The 20,042-nt window shown below is 45.0% G+C and overlaps 1 protein-coding gene across 2 annotated transcripts in view; it reads right to left on the bottom strand.

The window, feature by feature from the left end:
* Positions 1-20,042, bottom strand: part of LOC144507289 (latent-transforming growth factor beta-binding protein 2-like) — a 447,226-nt gene that overhangs the window by 24,447 nt on the left and 402,737 nt on the right. For both annotated transcript variants that reach the window (XM_078234343.1, XM_078234344.1), the window contains exon 28: positions 9,344-9,487. In XM_078234343.1, the coding sequence (XP_078090469.1) occupies positions 9,344-9,487 (144 nt within the window). The remainder of the gene's footprint in view (positions 1-9,343; positions 9,488-20,042) is intronic.

Genomic DNA, 20,042 nt, shown 5'->3' with positions numbered 1-20,042 from the left:
TATATAAATCATTGTTCGCTTCAGTCAAAAGCAGGTTACCACAAGGTAATGATGGTAAATAATTCAGAACCAAATGCCTGGGAACCCTGTAGTTAGCAAAATTCACATCAGAAAGTTTCTAGTGTGGGAACACATATTGCAACAGTTACGAATAGGTGTATTCATTGTCTAGACTTAGGGTAGAAATGTGCCTGGACGATGGATCGTATGTCTGTCCAGTTGGCAATGATCCGGTGAGAATGTCCACTTTGACCCCTGCAGTAAGTGTCTAGGGTAACCAGGCAACAAGGAAGTGACTTTAGCCAAGATAGAAGTTAGCGTCCGGATTTAATGGATGAATGAGATATCATTATGCTGGATGGGGATGGTAAAATGCGATTGGCTGAGGTGAATGTCAGGGATTATTATTGATTTTTATAATTGATTTTAAGCTAATATAAAGTGGGAATGATTGATAAGAAAAACTATAATTGATCTGTTTCTGATTGTATACGTTAGATTCATCTGAGAGATTCTGTTGCTCTATCTCAGAGTTACTCAACCCTTTTGGTGATTTCCTTGCAGCTGCTTGTTTCTCTTTGCATAAATGTTACGTCTTTATACAGAGATATCTGCCTCGTGAGTTTTGTATTGCCTAAGGTTAAGATAGTACCAGTCATTCAATTTGCCCTACAACAGTCTTGGGGATCAGTGCTACAGTCAAAGTAACTGAAACTCTGACAATATTGTTGCAATGATGTGGAGATGCCGGCTTTGGACTGGGGTAAACACAGTAAGAGTTTTAACAACACCAGGTTAAAGTCCAACGGGTTTATTTGGTAGCAAATGCCATTAGCTTTCGGAGCGCTGCTCCTTCGTCAGATGGAGTGGATATCTGCTCTCAAACAGGGCATACAGAGACACAAAATCAAGTTACAGAATACTGATTAGAATGCGAATCTCTTCAGCCAACCAGGTCTTAAAGATACAGACAATGTGAGTGGAGAGAGCATTAAGCACAGGTTAAAGAGATGTGTATTGGCTGTCCTGTCTGGAGACAATGCACATCTCTTTAACCTGTGCTTAATGCTCCCTCCACTCACATTGTCTGTATCTTTAAGACCTGGTTGGCTGTAGAGATTCACATTCTAATCAGTATTCTGTAACTTGATTTTGTGTCTCTGTATGCCCTGTTTGAGAGCAGATATCCACTCCATCTGACGAAGGAGCAGCGATCCGAAAGCTAATGGCATTTGCTACCAAATAAACCTGTTGGACTTTAACCTGGTGTTGTTAAAACTCTTACTATATTGTTGCAAACCAGATTTAGGAGTGTAATTACAATGCAAGCAACTTGAAAGAGTAGTGTTGTAATATCCCTTTAAGGGATATCAGCATGGCATTACTGGAAGGGAAAGGAGTCATGTGATCTAGTCTGAGTTCACTTTTGCTTTGAACAGAATCAGTAGGGATTATAGGTGAGCAGGATCAGATTGTATCATTTGCTATATCAAACTTATTGGACAATATAATTTAATTATACAATTTAATTCTTCAGACAAAATCCCCTATATATAATTGCTAAGAGAATTACAGCTGACTTCTCAAGTTCACAGGTTAGTATACTGAACAGATGCACAGAAATTTGGGGTAATACACTTTGGAATGAATAAGAATCAGAGTATCCATTAGAATTTACAAGATTGAGAGGTGATCTTATTGTAACATATATCCTGAGGGGACTTGACAGGGTAGATGCTGAAAGGATGTTTCCCCTTGTGACAGAGATTAGAACTAGGGAACACAGTTTAAAAATAAAGGGTTTCCATTTAAGACAGAGATGGGAAGAAATTTTTTCTCTCGAGGGTTGTGAATTCTTGGATCTCTCTTCCACCGGGAGTGCTGGAGGCAGGGTAAATAAATAAATATTTTTAAGGCAAAGATAGATAGATTCTTGACTAAAAGGGCAGTCAAACATAATTGGGGTGAAGTGGAATGCGGAGTTGAGGCCACAATCAGATGAGTCATGATCTTATTGAATAAAGGAACAGGCTCAAGGGCTGATTAGCCTACTTCTACTCTTAATTTGTATACTCATAATTGGTAAAACTTTAAAGAAGTAGAGGGCAGAGAAATGTAAGAGTTCAGATACATAGCTCTGTATGGTGGTATTAAACTGTTAAAAAATATATGGGAGTAATAAAACAGAAAGGCAATGCTAAATCCAATAAATCATGGAATTAGCCACATTTAGAATATTGTATTCAGTTTTAGATTAGGAAGAATATCAGTTCATAGAGAAGATGCACTAATCTTATCTGGTAACTTAGGGACACAAAACCAAGATTATCAGGAGTACAAAGGTTTAAAGAGATATCACACTACAGAATATTGTGCATTCAATGTAATGAAAACAGCTTTTTTGCTGCAGTGTGGTGGTGGGCATGAAGAGCGACATTAAAGCCACTGGCCCCAACGGCAGCTTTCTCCATCGTATTGCTTGGGACTAAGTTAAAACAAAAATTGATGGGGCATGTCCCACAGTCAGGGTGCCATTTTTAAAGGCCACCCTAGTATACAAAAGTAAAAATAGAACAAATTCCCATTGCCAAAACCGAGAATCTCATCGCCGAGATCTGAGGACTCAATTGTCTCCACCCGATTGACGTAATGAGATTCCTGCCCAAGAAGGAACAGAAGCTCATTTAAATATATTTCCATCTCATTAGCAGGCTTCACCACTGTATATACCCCCCATATTAGGATCTCTGATTTACAACAGTTTTTTATAAACTTGAACCGGGGAAGAGAACCCATCGGTGACGCACATGTATGTAAAGCACCCCCCTGTCCAGGGTTAGACACATGCCGGGATTGTAGCTCCTCGTGCACTGCCCCCTACAGGGTAGTGCCAATGGGTAATGCCAAGGAGAAGCACCAGCAGGTGTTCCTCTGGGGAGCTCCATGGGTTCTATCATTGTGGGGGTTCCCTTGGGAGGGAGCAGGATGTTTTCCATGTGCATGTGCGGGGGGGGGGGGGGGGGGGGGGGGAGGTTCTTCATTTTTTAAAACCGGAAATCAGGCCCCCCACCCCACAACAGACACAAGGGCAACCCCCTCCCAAAATATAAGGGGAATCCCCTCCAACATGCACAAGGGCAACCCACCCCTCCAAGAACAAGGGTAACGTCCTCCTCCACGGAGCTCCACAGATGGGCCCCCAGTACTGCCCCCCCACACAGGGGCAATAACGGGGCCTTTGTGTCCCCACTGGGTTCCCTTTGCTTGGTTCACGTTTTGCAAAAGCAGTTGTAAAGCTGGCCGGTGATGTCATACTGGTAAGGGGGGAGTACTTATAGTATAATTTATTGAAATTATGTTCTCAACCTTCCTGGATGGTAACCTTGTTACTTTACCGGTGGGGGCAGGTAGAATTGGAAAATGAGATCTCGTTGGCAAGATTCCTGTTTTCCAAGTCTCACAAGGTTTGCACTCGCAAGTGCAAAATCGCAGCAAATGATTTATTTATTTGGTTTACTTGTGGTTGATTATGTACCTATCAAACAGAGAAGCACAAAATAGAAGCAGGAGGAGGCCATTCAGCCCTTCGAGCCTGCTCCGTTATTCATTTTAATCATGGCTAATCATCAAATTCAATACCCTGATCCTGCCTTCCCTCCCTATCCCTTGATCCCTTTAGCCCCAAGAGCTGTATCTAATTTTGGCCTCAACTACTTTCTGTGGTAGTGAATTCCACAGATTCACCACTCTCTGGCTGAAGAAACTTCTCCTTACCTCAGTCCTAAAAGATTTAGTCCTTATCCTAAAACTATGACCCCTAGTCTGGACTTCTCCACCATTGGGAACATTGGGGGCGATTCTTCCAAAAGTGCTGAATTGGTGGGAAAACTGTTCTAGATCACAACTACATTTTCAGTGCAGCTTCAGACCTGAATCTCTCCAGACTGTGCAATGCAGAGGCCACAATCCTGAATATCATTAAAAACCCGGGGGGGGGGGGGGGGGGGGGGGGGGGCAGGGCCTATTCACACCAGAGTCTGACAGCTCCAGAGCTCTGCACACGCGCAGTGGTCCCGATCTGTCAGTCTCCCCGTTTGCTGGCCAGCTCGATTGCTGATCAGCCCGGGACCCCCACAGCGCTGCCCTCTCCCCCACGGCCCGATCGCACTCCCCACAACAATTCCCGGGCCAGCCCTGACCCTCCCCACCCCGGAGCGCCCTGATGTCCAACCCAACACCCCTTGCAGTGGCGATCCCCCCACTTCCTTCACCTCGGCAGAACCCCCCCATTGACACCCCCCCCCCCGGGGCAGACCCTCCCCTGGCAGACAACCTCCCCCACCCCCCCAGCCCGTCCCAATCGCTGGCACCCTCCAGCCCAGACTAATTGCCATGCAGAGTGGCAGCGGGACCCCCCAACCCCACCAATCGCCCCTAGGCCCTGCCCACAATAGGCCCCACCCCTTGGCACTGCCCAATGCCCGATGGGCAGTGCCAAGGTGCCCCTTGGGCATGGATACTTTGCCCATTGGGCAGTGCCAGGGCACACAGGCTGGCACTGCCAGGGTGCCCATGCCCAGAGGACACCACCCCCGGCCGCCCGACCCCATGAGGGGCCCTGATTGCCCCCCTTCGCTCCGGCGGGGTCTCCCACTAGTTCCCCGAACGTGGGGAGCTACTCTAAACCCCACCAGAATGAAGTACTCCTAGTGGGGTGGGAGATGCTATCGGGCCCAGCAAGTTCTGTGCCGGGTCCAATAATCGCATTTAAAATACATTTAAAATATATGTAAAACATATTCAAATGAGTTAGCTCACTTCCCGCCGGACTTCTGCACATTCCCGGCGGCACTATTTTCTTGCGGATGGGAGATGCACGTGGGTCGTAAAAGTTTGCGGGCAACCCGCGAATGGCCGACACACGCATCTCCTGACCCAACCCACCAGAAAAATTGTGGGTCGCAATGGGAGAATTGGGCCCAATTCTTTCTGAATCCACCTTGTCTAACAATCCTGTCAGAATTTTATAACTTTCTGAGATCCCACAATACCACAACAAGGCAGTAGATGGCAGAATTGCTCTTTGCAAGAAAATAGTTTACAAACATTTATTCCAAAAATATACTGAATCATAAATTCTGTAAAAATATATTTCAATACAATTTAAGTGTGATAGTACACAAGGCAAAATGCAGATTACTTTGGTTCAATACAAAACATGGTGTCCTTAAGTCCACTTACAGAACAGACACGAACAGATGCTGCATCCACTGGTATGTTCCAACTTCTAATTCAAATGAGACATTGTGCTTCTGCCCCTTCAGATGTCCGGGCTGCAAGCAAGTGTCAAGAGGCTGTTGCATCCATGTTCAATAGCAGAATTCCTTTTCTGGAGAATAGATTACTCAAGCCTGGGCAAATGGACTTTAATGTGGAGGTGTGAATGTTCCCCACAATGTATGTCAGGTCAAATCCGCTCCGTTCCCTGTGCCAGTGAAAATGGCCAGCATTGGAAATGAAAGTGGGATTTAGACCATAAGATATAGAAGCAGAATTAGGCCATTCGGCCTATCGAGTCTGCACCACCATTCAATCATGGCTGATAGGTTTCTCAACCCCATTCTCCCTCCTTTTCTCCGTAACCCTTGATCCCATTACCAATCAAGAACCTACCTATCTCTGTCTTAAATATACTCAATGACCTGGCCTCCACAGCATTCTTTGGCAATGAATTCCACAGATTCACCACCCTCTGGCTGAAGAAATTCCTCCTCATCTCGGTTCTAAAGGGTCTTCCCTTTATTCTGAGGTTGTGCCCTCAGATCCTAGTCTCGCCTACTAATGGGAAACATCCTTCCCACGCCCATTCTATCCAAGCCTTTCAGTATTCTATAAGTTTCAATGAGATCCCCTCTCATCCTTCTAAATTTCATCGAGTACAGACCCCAGAGTCCTCAAATGCTCCACATACGTCAAGCTTTTAATTCCTGGGGTCATTCTCAAGAACCACCTCCGGGCCCTTTCCAGGGCTAACACATCCTTCCTTAGGTAAGGGGCCCAAAATTGCTCACAATACACCAAATGTGATTTGACTAAAGCCTTATAAAGCCTCAGCAATACATCCCTGCTTTTGTATTCTAGTCCTCTCGAAATGAATGCTAACATTGCATAAGTCTTCCTAACCACCAACTCAACCTGCTAGCTAACCTTAAGAGAATCCTGAACTAGGACTCCTAAGTCCCTTCGTGCTTCCAATTTCTGAATTCTCTCCCCATTTAGAAAATAGCTTACACCTCTATTCTTCCTACCAAAGTGCATAACCTCACACTTTTCGCATTGTATACCATCTGCCACTTCTTTGCCCACTCTCCTAACCTGCCCAAGTCCTTCTGCAGCCTCCCCGCCTCCTCAATACTACCTGTCCCTCTACCTATCATTGTATCATCTGCAAACTTAGCCACAATGCCCACAGTTCCTTCACCTGGATCATTGATGTATAAAGTGAAAAGTTGTGGTCCCAACGCTGACCCCAGCGGAACTCCACTAGTCACCGGCTGCCATCCTGAAAGTGATCCTTTTATCCCCACTCTCTGCCTTCTGCTAGTCAGCCAATCTTCTATCCAGGCTAGTACCTTGCCTCTAACACCATGGGCTCTTATCTTACTCAGCAGCCTCCTGTGCGGCACCTTGTCAAAGGCCTTCTGGAAATCCAAGTAGATAACATACACTGGCTCTCCTTTGTCTAATCAAAGTTTCTCCTTTCTGCTTTCAGGACCTCATTCTGCTTCCTACCTATGTCGCTGGTACCAATGTGGACCACGATTATTTGGCTGCCCTCCCCCATCCTTGACGCTGGTCCCAGGGAGGAACCTTATCATCCGGTGTATATCTGCAGAAACTCAAGTCTGTTTCTTAACTAATGAATTTCTGTTGACCTTGAGCGGGATTTTCTGGCTTTGGGACGAGCGCAGACAGAAAATCCCAACCTAGGTGTTCTCGTGCACGACTCACAAAAAGTGAGCATGCAGGAACAGCAAGCAATTAAGACTAATGGAATGCTATCCTTTATTACGAGAGGAACTGATACAAGTAAGGACGAGAGGAACTGATACAAGTAAATGCTCCATTTATACAAGGCAATATTGAGACCACATCTCGAATACTGTGTACAATTTTGTTCTATTTATTTAAGGAAGGACGTAAATGCGTTGGCAAATGTTCAGAGAAGGTTTACTAGATTGATACCTGGAATGGGTTGTCTAATGAGAGAACATTATAGGACTGAGCCTGTTTCCACGGCAGCTTAGAAGAATGAGGGGTGGCTTCTTGAAGTATATAAGATCTTGAATGGTCTTGACAAGGTAGAAGTGGAAAGGATGTTGTGGGTGAGTCCAAAACTAGGGAAACTGTTTTAAAATTACGAGTCACTCTTTTAGGAGAGAGATGAGGAGAAATTATTTCTCTGAGGGTTGTGTGATTTTGGAACTCTCTGGGCAGATTTTCCGGCTGTGCTCGCCCCAAAACCGGATAATCCCGCCAAGGTCAGCAGATCTTTGCATGGTCTATGTCCCATCAGCTACAATTCCCATGGCAGGCGGAACAGGAAAAGTCCCTCCTCTGCCTTAGAAGGCAGTGGAGGAAGGTCATTGAATATTTTTAAGGCAGGGTTAGATAGATTCTTTTAGGAAGGGGAATCAAAGGTAGGTAGATTGGAATGTGGGACTCATGATCATATTGAATGACTGAGCAGGCTTAAGGGACTAAATGATGAAGGATCATCCAGACTCAAAACATTGCCTCTATTCTCTCTCCACAGATGCTGTCAGACCTGCTGAATTTCTCCAGCATTTTCTGTTTTTGTTTCAAATTCAAGCATCTGCAGTATTTTCTCTTTACCTTGGACTAAATTACCTTCAGCTCCTATTTCGTATGATTGTATGTTTGACATGGAAAGAAACCCACTACTAGATATTTTAGAGCTTTATCCCTAGTACTATTTATTTTTTAAAATTGATCTTTTTCTGCTGAACAAGGTCATCTGATCTTGAGCCCTCAGTCTGGAAGCTATTGCTAGGTGTTTCAAGGACGAAATATTGATTTTCTTAGTTTCTGGGATGTCACACCTCATTATGCTCAGAGAGCTACTAACAGACTCACATCACCTGGGATTGTTCAGACCAATTTCAAAGGGAACTACAGGACTGTCACTTGCATTTTATAAACCAATCTTGATGGGTGTTTCAGTGGCTCTACTGAGTCAATGCCAGACACAGAAATTAGATCGCATCCCTTTCAACAACTGAGACATTATCAGTCCTGAAATCAAAGCCAATTCCAGATGCTGAATAATCATCCTTTCCGAAGTAACCGTAGAGAAGGAAGGTCACATGACTCAAGCCTCTGGCCTTTTGGACAGTTTAATTTACATCACTGGTCTGCCAAGTGGTCAAAAGACAGAAAAGCCTATTGTTCAGCAGCATAATTTATTTCAAGTATTTCCAAGCCAGAAGCACATCAGAATGAGCCCCACCATGAAGAAAATAGTCTCTGAACTCTGACTTTGGAACTTACGTGAATTAATATTAATTTTCTGTGGTCTGTGTATTATAAATATTCATTCCTCCAGACTTGCCCCCACCACACCTTTTACTCTGTGAATGTGCAGAGTAGGAAGTGGAAAACACTGTTTTGTTTGAATATGTAAAATAAACTAATTTTCTGAGTTAATTTGAACTCAAATTTGCTCTGATTAATAAAATTGGATCACAAAAACCAAGGGATTAGGAAAACATGCCACCCTCTGTTCTTTTAAAAAGCAATTCAAACAACTTCTGCTTATGGGCAGGTGATAAGAGATATTAAGTGCAGTCCTCTCCTATCTGTAACACCTCACATTTCCACATTAAAATTCATCTGTCATCAGTGTGTTTATGTCCCTTTACAACTTCTAGCTCCTGTTCATTCAACTTATTGTCCCTCTTAATGTCATCTGCAAACCTGGATATACAATGCTCTAATCTTTCATCCAAGTTATCAGTACATATAGTATAAAGTTAAGGCCTCAGTACAGATCCCTTGGAACAATGTAATATTGTTTTCTGATTGGCAAATCCTAGTAACAAGGGCTTGATAAATTTCCCCGAAAGCACAAAAATTCTTATACATTTAATATTCAGTTTAATTTTACTGGAACAGCATAAATGTAACAAAACAAGTAAAACAGTATATGTTGGGAATATTAAGTACCAGGCAGATAATTTTAAAATTCATGATGTGATCTTCACTTTCCAAGATGAAAACTTCTAAACTGACTGTTATTTCTTCACATTTCAATTTAACTTACCCATTGCTACACGAGGGTGGCATTGGCCTCTTGCGGGATCAAAGTCTTCATTCTCATCCATGCACTCACAGAAGAAGGAACCTTCAAAATTTTCACAGAGTGCTGTTCCACAAACACCATTCATCATCTCACATTCATTAATGTCTAAAAATAAAAACACAATGATTTTTTAATGAAAATATCTATTTACTCTGACAGTGTATTGGCAGTGATGGGATTCATGTCAGGCCAATGGCACCTTTTGGGAAGGAAATCCATCATCCTTCCCCAGTCTGGCCTACACCAGAAAGCAGGATTAGGCTATTGAGTTGGAAGATCAGCCATGATCATGATGAATGGCGGAGCAGGCTCGAAGGGCCGAATGGCCTCCTTCTGCTCCTATCTTCTACGTTTCCAAGTTTCTATGTACACATGACTCCAGACTCAGCAAAACACTCAGTTCTATCAAACCATAACAGAGCACTTTACCACAGGACTGCAGTGGCTCAAGAAGGCAGCTCATCACCAACTTCTCAATGACAATTAAGGATGGGCAAATGCAAATGCTGGACCTGCCAGTAAGATGCACATCCCAAGAATTAATTTTAAAAATTACACCATTTTCAAATTTATCTATTCTGAAAATACTTTTTGAGTATGCTATTACTTGACTCTATGAGCTAAAAATTCATCTGGAACTATTTCTGGTTGCAGGGATTGTGATTCATTAGTTACCCACACTCAATTGTGTTGAGACAGTCAGCAAACAAACTTTGTGTTGCTTCCTCATTTATCGAATGGCAGTTCACAGCTGAGCACAATTAGCACCGTTGGCTGACTGTATATGCAGCAGGCAGCCTAAAAGCTTGCGAGGCTGGCATAGGTTCTAGCCGGCCTTCATCTCTTCTTTTAAATTTGTCCCTCTTAAAAATGAAACTGCGATGAATTAAGGAGAGTTGCTGCTGGCCATCAGTACTGCAATTGCTTGAAATTGTAAACAAAGCAGAGAGAGGACTTCTAGGTTTGTTGATGCAGCGCTGAAGACCTTAGCTGTGGAGTTCAACAGGGGAAGAGAGAGAGACCATGTTTCAGTGGGCAAGGGGTGGCAGAGAGGTAGGGACAGGAGGCCATCCAGGGATCCTATTCCCTTCACATTTGGTGTATAAACCACATCTTCTTGCTGGTGGTAAGCTTGGAAGTGGGAAGGACATGTAATCAGGTGTACCAAAACCGCGTTGGCTTCTCGCACCCGCCAGAATTAAGCTCTGGCCGGCAAGCCCATGGTCAATCTTCCTGTCTTGCTGCCTATTGAGACCCTTAACAGGCCAATTAATCACTACTTAAGGGCCTCATCCTGCCAATACTGATATTAACCCAGCTGCAGTTGGGTCTGTCATCATGTGGCATGTATGGAACTTAAACCGAGTGGCCGATTTCTCCGATCAAACACACTCAGTGTCTGATAGACGGACTCAACATTGGGAAGGTGGGGCCCCACTGATAGCCAATACCTGCACTTTCTGCCGAACCACCTGCATCCCTCTTCCTGTGACACCTCCATACTGTGAGTGCCCCCCCCCCCCCCCTCTCCCCCCCACCACCCTTCTAAATTTTCTTAACAGGACCTATTTCAGATTCCTGTTCTTGTCTCTTAACTGGACTGTCTCCTTTTATTCCACTCCTGTTTTGGGACCTTCTTCTTTGTTTTGTGACCTGTTTCCCAACCCCCACCTGTGTTGTGCTCCTTTGGACACTCTCTTCAGAATGGCACTCCTCCTCTGGGCCATCTGACCTTCTTTTTGTCCTGTTTCACTTTCTTCTTTTTTTCTTGTGCGCAGGTGCAGAGCTAGCTTTTTGATCTGAAGATATAACAAAAAACGAACTGTGCACGTGCTAATTCATAGACTGGAAATGAAAACTGCCTCAAACCCATGTGTGGAAATTCTCTGGCTGGTGTATGTACAGAAAAAACAAAAACGTAAAAAGAACCACAAATTCTGCATGTAAGGCCATTCTACAAGGACCACCGAGGCCCACTGGGTATGGTAGTTTTCAGCCTCTAACTTAAAGCTAATTTTTTTTCCTTTAGGGTTTATCACAATAGCCCTTGTGGCTCCTGTACATCTCCCAGTTGATATCTGGGACCTGCAAGGCAACTCCCTACACCATCAGAAATCCTGCTATCCTGACAAACCATGTGCCTGTTCATCCTGCTTCTCTCTGCTTCGAGAGAAGACCAATACAATGGCCTCTATTTGCATACTGAGCTCCACCATGTCCTTGCTACCCTGCTGAATGGTGTACTGGGAGACATTTGCAGTTTCACCCACATCTTCCTGGAATGATTGTCGAGAAGTTTAATGCAATGGAATACTTAAGATGCATTCAATCATGAAAAGAAAGATAAATAAACAGCTGACTGGAGGCTAGTAGAAAACCATTGAGCTGTCAAAGCCTATTTCAAAGCACTGCACAATGAGATTGAAAGAGATCAAAGGTTTTTAATGGAATAGAGAGTTTTAGAGATTTCATTTTTCTTGGAAGACTCAAGACTTCAGATAAAAGCTGTGTGAATGTATTGGGACTGAGTGAACAGCTGTGGAGAAGGGAACCTCTGCCCCAGTGAAATTGACATCCCTTCTCTGTCTTAGGATGTCAAAAGGGTCTGCTCATACCTACTTCTGACAGAGAGGAAGGGAAATCCCTGCTGCAGAATGAAGTGCAGCTGTGATTTAAAAGCTTGCCAGCTGTCCAGGGAGCATGGAGATTAAAGTGACTAGGCCACTTCAAAGTTTTCACAGCAGACAAGCAGGAATGAAGATGCTGGTCACAGAGCTGCCTGAAATCACCATGCCAGTGTGATCTTCAGGTCTGCTGGGGCTAGAAGTGGCAGTCCAGTCATGAGACCCCCATCAAGGTGGAGAGTGGTCAGGTCAACCCCTTGCCCCAGCCTGAGCCCACACAACCCCCAGGAACCTTGGGGGTTCCTTCCTCTGCAGCCGAGCAGTGGCAGAGAGCACATGGGCACTGGACTTATCTCCTTGACCCCTCTCAGGGTCCAAGGCGCCAGGCGAGGGTGTCAATGCCAGAGTGCCAGCAGACAGCGCACTATTGGCACTGCCAAGTCATGTGGCCTGAAGGGGGCCTGAGTGTGGGTCTGAGGGGGCGGAGATCTGAAAGGGAGGGGTTCGGGTCACCCTCATGCTTGGATGGTATGGGAGTGATCTGTTATTTCAGTGGTGGGGGTTAGGATGCCCCTCTCTGCTGTGGGGTTGGTGGTGCTCCCCTGCTCAGCAGGGAGTTGGCTGGCATGTTTCACAGAATGCATATATTTGGATCCATTAGATGAGGGAATCCCAGCGCCAGTGCAAAACTCTCCTGTTTACACACCAGCTGAAGCATTTAGCCTGAAAATGGGAGATCAGAGAAATCAGAGAAACCCTACAGTACAGAAAGAGGCCATTCGGCCCATCGAGTCTGCACCGACCACAATCCCACCCAGGCCCTACCCCCATATCCCTACATATTTTACCCACTAATCCCTCTAATCTACGCATCCCAGGACACTAAGGGGCAATTTTAGCATGGCCAATCAACCTAACCCGCACATCTTTGGACTGTGGGAGGAAACCAGAGCACCCAGAGGACACCCACGCAGACACGAGGAGAATGTGCAAACTCCACACAGACAGTGACCCAAGCCGGGAATCGAACCCAGGCCCCTGGAGCTGTGAAGCAGCAGTGCTAACCACTGTGCTACCGTGCCGCCCATTTGTGGCCAATGTATGAATTGATAGGATTAAAAGTTTGCCGAATAGATTCAATAGTAATCATGAAAGAACTCAATAGGTTTGTGAATTTAATTTACAGCATTGACAAGCATGCAAAATTATCTGTGCTTACAGAATAAAGTTCTCAAGTTCTCAGCTGAGAGGCTATATAATATTTTTGAAGGGGAAACAAAATTGGTCTGACTAGTTAAGCTTCACAGAAGTGCGTTTGCCATAAAATCAAGGATTTGCAGTATAATATTACCATTCAAACTGTTCTTATTTTTCTCTCTTGAAAGCAGTGACAGTAAGCAAGTCGTAATCAGAAACATACCACAACAAAGGGCTAGGTTTTCACAGAGTTGGTGAGAATGTAGAGAGAGGTGAAAATGGCAGCTGGGACCTGCTGGGATTCCTGACCCCATTCCTAGGGTTTACAAATTTTATAAATGCTTTTTAAGGGCACATGCTGGTGTTACAAGCCTGCATCCTGCACCCCCTACCAGGTCAATTCCATTGCAGTGATAGGCACATTTTAGTCTTCCACAACGTTCATGGAGCTGGGCCTGCTAAATCCTTTGCTAAGGTATGCCCTCCCACCATCCTCCTACATCTCCTCATGCTCCCCATGACAAGAGAAGTCTGTACCAACACATCAGAAGCACCTGAACTCCCACCTAATGCGATCTGCCAGCACTTGGCCCATAGACCTGAATGTTATGATATGCCAAGTGCTCATCCAGATACCTTTTAAAGAATGCGAAGCCTCTACCACCCTCCCAGGCAGCGCATTCCAGACCATCATCACCCTCTGAGTAAAAAAGTTTTTCCTCGCATCCCCCCTAATCCTCCTGCCCCTCACCTTGAACCTATGCCCCTTGTGACTAACCCTTCAATTAAGAGGAATAGCTGCTCCTTATCCACTCTGTCCATGTTCGCCTGTTCTATGTTCATAGGACTGTAAGAAAGGCGAAGGTTTAAAATCGCCTCCCTTCCTTACTGGAGACTTTAAAAAGATTTACTACAAAACCTGTGCATGTACCATCCAGTAATTTATATGAACAAGGGAAACAGTACATTCTATTAAATGAATAGAATTTGAGGCAGTGATAGACCATTTGAAACTTTAATCCCAGATTGAATTTCAGATCATTTTGATGTTAGGAAAACAACAGGATAAAAGTGACATTCAAAAGCTATGCTGTTGAATAACATGAATCATTGCTGCCTGGGGGAGCTTATAAGATCTTGCATATTGAGAAAGAAAAGATGTTTAATTCCTCGCTACCTATTAAAAAATCAGACCAAATGTGCACAGAAATCTCTTCTACACTTCTGCTTTAGAGATAATGTTCAATTAGAGTAGACGTATGGATTGAGAAATAGATGAGAAGTGTTATCAACGTTAATTGATGGTTGAAAAAGTAGTGATCCATCCATCAGTACCCAAAAGCAGTAGATAATTTTCTCCCCCTGCTAAATGATCATAGTTTCAAGTGCCAGGCAGTGGTCACTTAAGCTTGCCAGCTAGAGCTGACAAAGAGGGTATATTTTGACTCTTGGCTGACTGTCTAATGCCTCAGACAGGAAGCCTGGTCCTTTTTGATGTCCAATAGATGCATGGGATTGCTTAAGTACTGAAATTTACTTTTACAAGGATGGAATCTTATTCCTTCAGATTTTAATTATTCATGGAGATTGGAGATTTGAAAAAGTTAACAACTTCAAAATATTTCTCTTTGTGTTTCTTAATCCAATTTTTCTTTCCTCACTTTGTTTTGCTTTCCACGCATGGTTTTACATTAAATTAGATATGCTTGGTCAGATTTTAATGGAAGAGGCAAGAAAGCCTGGTCGAAAAACTTTCTAACCCAGCCTATCTCTTTTAAAAGGGCACCTGCCTGCCATATTTCTGTTCTGGGTAGGCAGAAATGGAGTCTGCCCTATTGCTCCTGAGGCAGCAATGGAGGCAGATGGATGGCCAGGCCAAGAGGATTCGATTCCTGGCTTGGGTAACTGTCTGTGTGGAGTTTGCACATTCTCCCTGTGTCTGTGTGGGTTCTCTCTGGGTGCTCCGGTTTCCTCCCAAACTCCAAAGGTGTGCGGGTTAGGTGGATTGGCCATGCTAATTTACCCCATAATGTCAGGGGGACTAGCCAGAGTAAACGCATTGGGTTATGGGGATAGTACCTGGGTGGGATTGTGATCGGTGCATACCCGATGGGCCGAGTGGCCTCCTTCTACACTGTAGGATTCTATGATTCTATGAGAAACGCCTGCTTCCATCTATTGGATTACAGTCCAGTTTTAAAAATGAACGTCAGACTCTCAAGCCCGCACCCCTTATCCCCAAACCATATGTCCCCTCATTTCCCATACCTGTCATGCCCCCATATCCCCAGTGTCCCCTCCTGCTCTCTGATACCCCACCATGTGCCCTCCATACCCTCTCCATTCTCCATCATACCCCTCTGCTGCCTCTATGCTTTTCTTTTATGTTCCATAGTGACTCAGCCAGTATCCAGCAAGCACAGACCGCAGAAGCCATGTGAAGATGTAAAAAACAACATTTCTAACAATCTAATCGAGTTATCACTCAAACACTTGATTTTGAAAACAATTCTCATTCATAAAACCCATTCAAAAATGTAAAACCCTCCAGGTTTAATTTTTTTTAAGTTTAAAATTTCTTTATTAGTGTCAAAAGTGGGGTTAGATTAACACTGCAATGAAGTTACTGTGAAAATCTTCCAGTTGCCACACTCCAGTGCCTGTTCAGGTACACTGAGGAAGACTTTAGCATGGCCAATGCACCTAACCAGTACATCTTTCGGACTGTGGGAGGAAAGTGGAGAACTCAGAGGAAACCCAAGCAGACACGGGGAGAACATGCAAACTCTACACAGTGACCCAAGCCGGGAATCGAATCTGGGTCCCTGGCGTTGTGAGGCAGCAGTACTACCCACAATCTGTCAATCTATTACAAAACAAACATCTATTTGACTAACTACATCAAAGACTTATGATTCTTTAATAACTCCTTAAACCTGTCAGTCAAAATGTGAACACAGCTCTCAGATGAAATAAAGATTTTGTAGCTTTTCTAACTCGGCCTGGCATTCATAATGGGATTAGCTATAATATTACATCCTGGGAAATGTAAAAAATTCAAACTAAAAGACATTTTTTCTCCTTTTTTCTTAGCGACACCAGATATCCTGACCATTAAAGCAATACAGAGGCAATTATTTCCCCCCCTATTTTAAAAGAGCATTGTGCATTTAAATTGCTTCTGATTATTACACTAGAGACTCCAATCACAGGAGTAAAAACATATCGAACCTACATCACAGGTTATAACTACTAAAACTGAAAGAACAATATGCTTTGTATTTCAAAGCCAGTCAAAGCAAGTGACTGTTTGCTTCAGTTCTGCACTTGGAACTGGAGTTCTCCTGTACTTCATACCTATTCCCTTATCGCATCCTGGTCTAAAAGGAATTGGTTTGGGAATCTTTGAATCAGGTCCCATCTGTTATTTTTAAAGAATTCTGAGTGGTCCCAGCTTAGCAAAGAATATGGATCTCTGGACCTCTAACTTTTACTTTCTGGTTTAGACACTGGGCAGATTTTAATGAGGCAGCTGAGGGTAAGGGTGGGGCCCCAAATCAGCACCCCCATCAATGCAATGTCAGGAGCCCTGAAGAAATTAAGGGGGCGATTCTCCCAAAAGTGCTGAATTGGTTGGAAAACTGTTCTAGATCACGACTGTTTTTTCAGTGCAGCTTTGGACCCGAATTTCCCCACTCTTGCAATGCAGATGTCACAGTCGGGAATATCATTAAAAACGCGGGGCCTATTCGCGCCAGAGTCTGACAGCTCCGGAACTCTGCGCATGCGCAGTGGTCCCGATCTGTCAGTTTCCCCGTTTGCTAGCCAGCTCGATCGCTGGCCAGCCCGGGACCACCGCAGTGCTGGCCCTCCAGCTTCCCCGCCCACAGCCCGATCGCAGTCCCCACAACTATTCCCAGGGCAGCCCTGATCCCCCCCCCCCCCCGCCCCCGCAGTGGCAATCCCCCATCCCCTCACCCCAGCAGACCCCACCCTGCTGACTCCCTCGGGGTCAGACCCCCCCAGGAGGCAGGCGCCCGCCCCCCCCCCCCCCCGGATCGCTGGCCTCTCTCCAGCCCAGACCGATCCCAATGAAGAGTGGCAGCGAGACCCCCCCCAACCCCAGCGATCGCCCCTAGGCCCTGCCCACAATAGGCCCCGCTCCCTTGGCACTGCCCAATGAACAGTGCCAAGGTGCCCCCTGGGCATGGGCAGTGCCAGGGGGCACAGGCTGGCACTGACAAAGTGACCATGCCCAGGGCGCACCACCCCCCGCCCCCCAACCCCCTAGGGGGCCCCGATTGTCCCCCCTTCACCCCGACGGGGTCTCCCGCTAGTTCCCCGAACATGGGGAGCTACTCTAAACCCCGCTGGAGTGAAGTACTCCTGGCAGGGTGGGAGATGCTGTCGGACCCAGCAAGTTCCAAGGATATTATTAAACTAGAAAGAATTCAGGAGAGATTTACTAGGATGCTACTGGGACTTGATGGTTATATGGAGAGGCTTGATAGGCTGGGACTTTTTTCTCTGGAGCATAGAAGGCTGAGGAGTGATCTTATCGAGGTCTATAAAATAATGAGGGGCATAGATCAGCTAGAAAGTCAATATCTTTTCCCAAAGGTAAGGGAGTCTAAAACTAGAGGGCATAGGTTTAAGGTGAGAGGGGAGAGATACAAAAGGGTCCAGTGGGGCACTTTTTTCACACAGAGGGTGGTTAGTGTCTGGAACAAACTGCCAGTGATAGTAGTAGAGGCGGGTACAATTTTGTTTTTTAAAAACCGTTTAGACAGTTACATGGGTTAGATGGGTATAGAGGGATATGGGCCAAATGCGGGCAATTGGGACTAGCTTAGGGGCCTAAAAAAAGAGAGTGGCATGGACAAGTTGGGCCGAAGGGCCTGTTTCCATGCTGTAAACCTCTATGACTCTATGACTTTAAGGGCAATTAAGGATAGGCAACAAATGCTGGCTTTGTCAGCAATGCCCACATCACATGAAGGAATACAAAAAAATCCTGATGGTCCCAGCTCCATGAGGGAAATTTAATTGCAGGATTTCCCTCATTAAGGCAGAAAGCCTGCTGAGACAGCTACCAGCCAATCAGAGGCAGGCAGCTCTCCATTACTGCAGTGCCATTGGGTATAGTGGCTGCTGGTGGTAATTCACTTGGTCCTTCACTATCATGAGATCGCTGGAGAAAGGTAAGTGCCAGTGGGATGTAGGTCACTAGGAGGGGGTAGAATGGGTAGGAAAAAAGGGCAGGGGGTTTGCTGGGTTTCCTGACTGCACAATGAGTGCCTTTGAATGAGGGCCCACCCCACCAGCAATGAGGTTGTTAAGTAGACATTAATTGCCACTTAAGGGCTTCGACTGGCATCCGTGTAGGAAGGCCACACATAAACGTTCCTGCCCTGGACCTAATGGATCGGAGACAGCGGGTGCCTAATCAAACTGTTTCCCCTGCCTCTGAACTCTGCTTGCTGGGATGAGAGGCTAGAAGCACCTTAAACTTTGCCCATTATGTGCCTCAGTAAGGATTCTCCAATCAGACTGGTTCAAGAAATATGCTGTTGCTTGCCCTGTTCACAGAAGCATCAGTCCCCTGTACAGGAAATGGTAAACTGGCACAGAAAAACCCATGACATAGCTGTAGGCAGCTGTAAGCATGAAGGTGAGTGACAAGTGCTGTTGTTTCACAGCAGACTGCTTACATCACCTAATAGACATTTACAATCAATGGACCTGAATGTTGGGGCAGCATGGGGGCACAGTGGTTAGCACTGCTGCCTCACAGTGCCAGGGACCTGGGTTCAATTCTCGGCTTGGGTCACTGTCTGTGTGGAGTTTGAACGTTCTTCCCGTGTCTGCGTGGGTTTCCTCTGAGTGCTCCTGTTTCCTCCCACAGTCCGAAAAATGTGCTGGTTAGGTGGATTGGCCATGCTAAATTCTCCCTCAGTGTACCCAAACAGGCACTGGAGTATAGCGACTAGGGGATTTTCACAGTAACGTAAGCCTACTTGTGACTAATAAAATTTTTTAAAACTTTAAACTTTTGATATAAAATCGACATGTTGGCTATATGATTGTTCTGGCCAGTACGCTAGACTGAGGCAACCCCATTCAGTTTCTGGGGTGGTGTTTGTGTCAAATATAGACAAGCATATGAGGACTGTGCTATAGAAGATTTGTTTAGGTGCTATACATTCCAGATTGCTTTGCATTTGTTATTGGTTCAATAAAATCCTGAAACGGAAAACAAAAAAGTGCACAACTGTCATTATTATGTGATTAATTGCCAATGAAAATGACAGCAAAACTTCAGAATTTTTGGAGTGTATCACTTTCAAAGGCAAGAGAACATGTAAATAACTTTTTCAAAGAAAACAGATTTGAGCATTCGCTCATACAATCATCTACTGTTTTTAAGAACTGAATAAATAAAAGGACGAGCTGGTAAGTTTACTGTTGCCTCACCATAACTCCCTGAGAGAATGAAGCTCAACATGACATTTCATATGCTATTTTCATAGAATCATAGAAACCCTACAGTGCAGAAAGAGGCTATTTGGCCCATCGAGCCTGCACCGATCACTATCCCACCCAGGTCCCACCCCCATATCCCGACATATTTTACCCACTAATCCCTCTAACCTACGCATCTCAGGACACTTAAGGGGCAATTTTAGCATGGCCAATCAACCTAACCCGCACATCTTTGGACTGTGGGAGGAAACCGGAGCACCCGGAGGAAACCCACGCAGACACGAGGAGAATGTGCAAACTCCACACAGTGACCCAAGCCGGGAATCGAACCCAGGTCCCTGGAGCTGTGAAGCATC

This window comes from Mustelus asterias, chromosome 18 (genome assembly GCF_964213995.1).
Source record: "Mustelus asterias chromosome 18, sMusAst1.hap1.1, whole genome shotgun sequence".
NCBI lineage: Eukaryota > Metazoa > Chordata > Chondrichthyes > Carcharhiniformes > Triakidae > Mustelus > Mustelus asterias.
The sequence above is the reverse complement of the archived record's forward strand: the minus strand, read 5'-3'. Positions and strand labels throughout refer to the sequence as shown.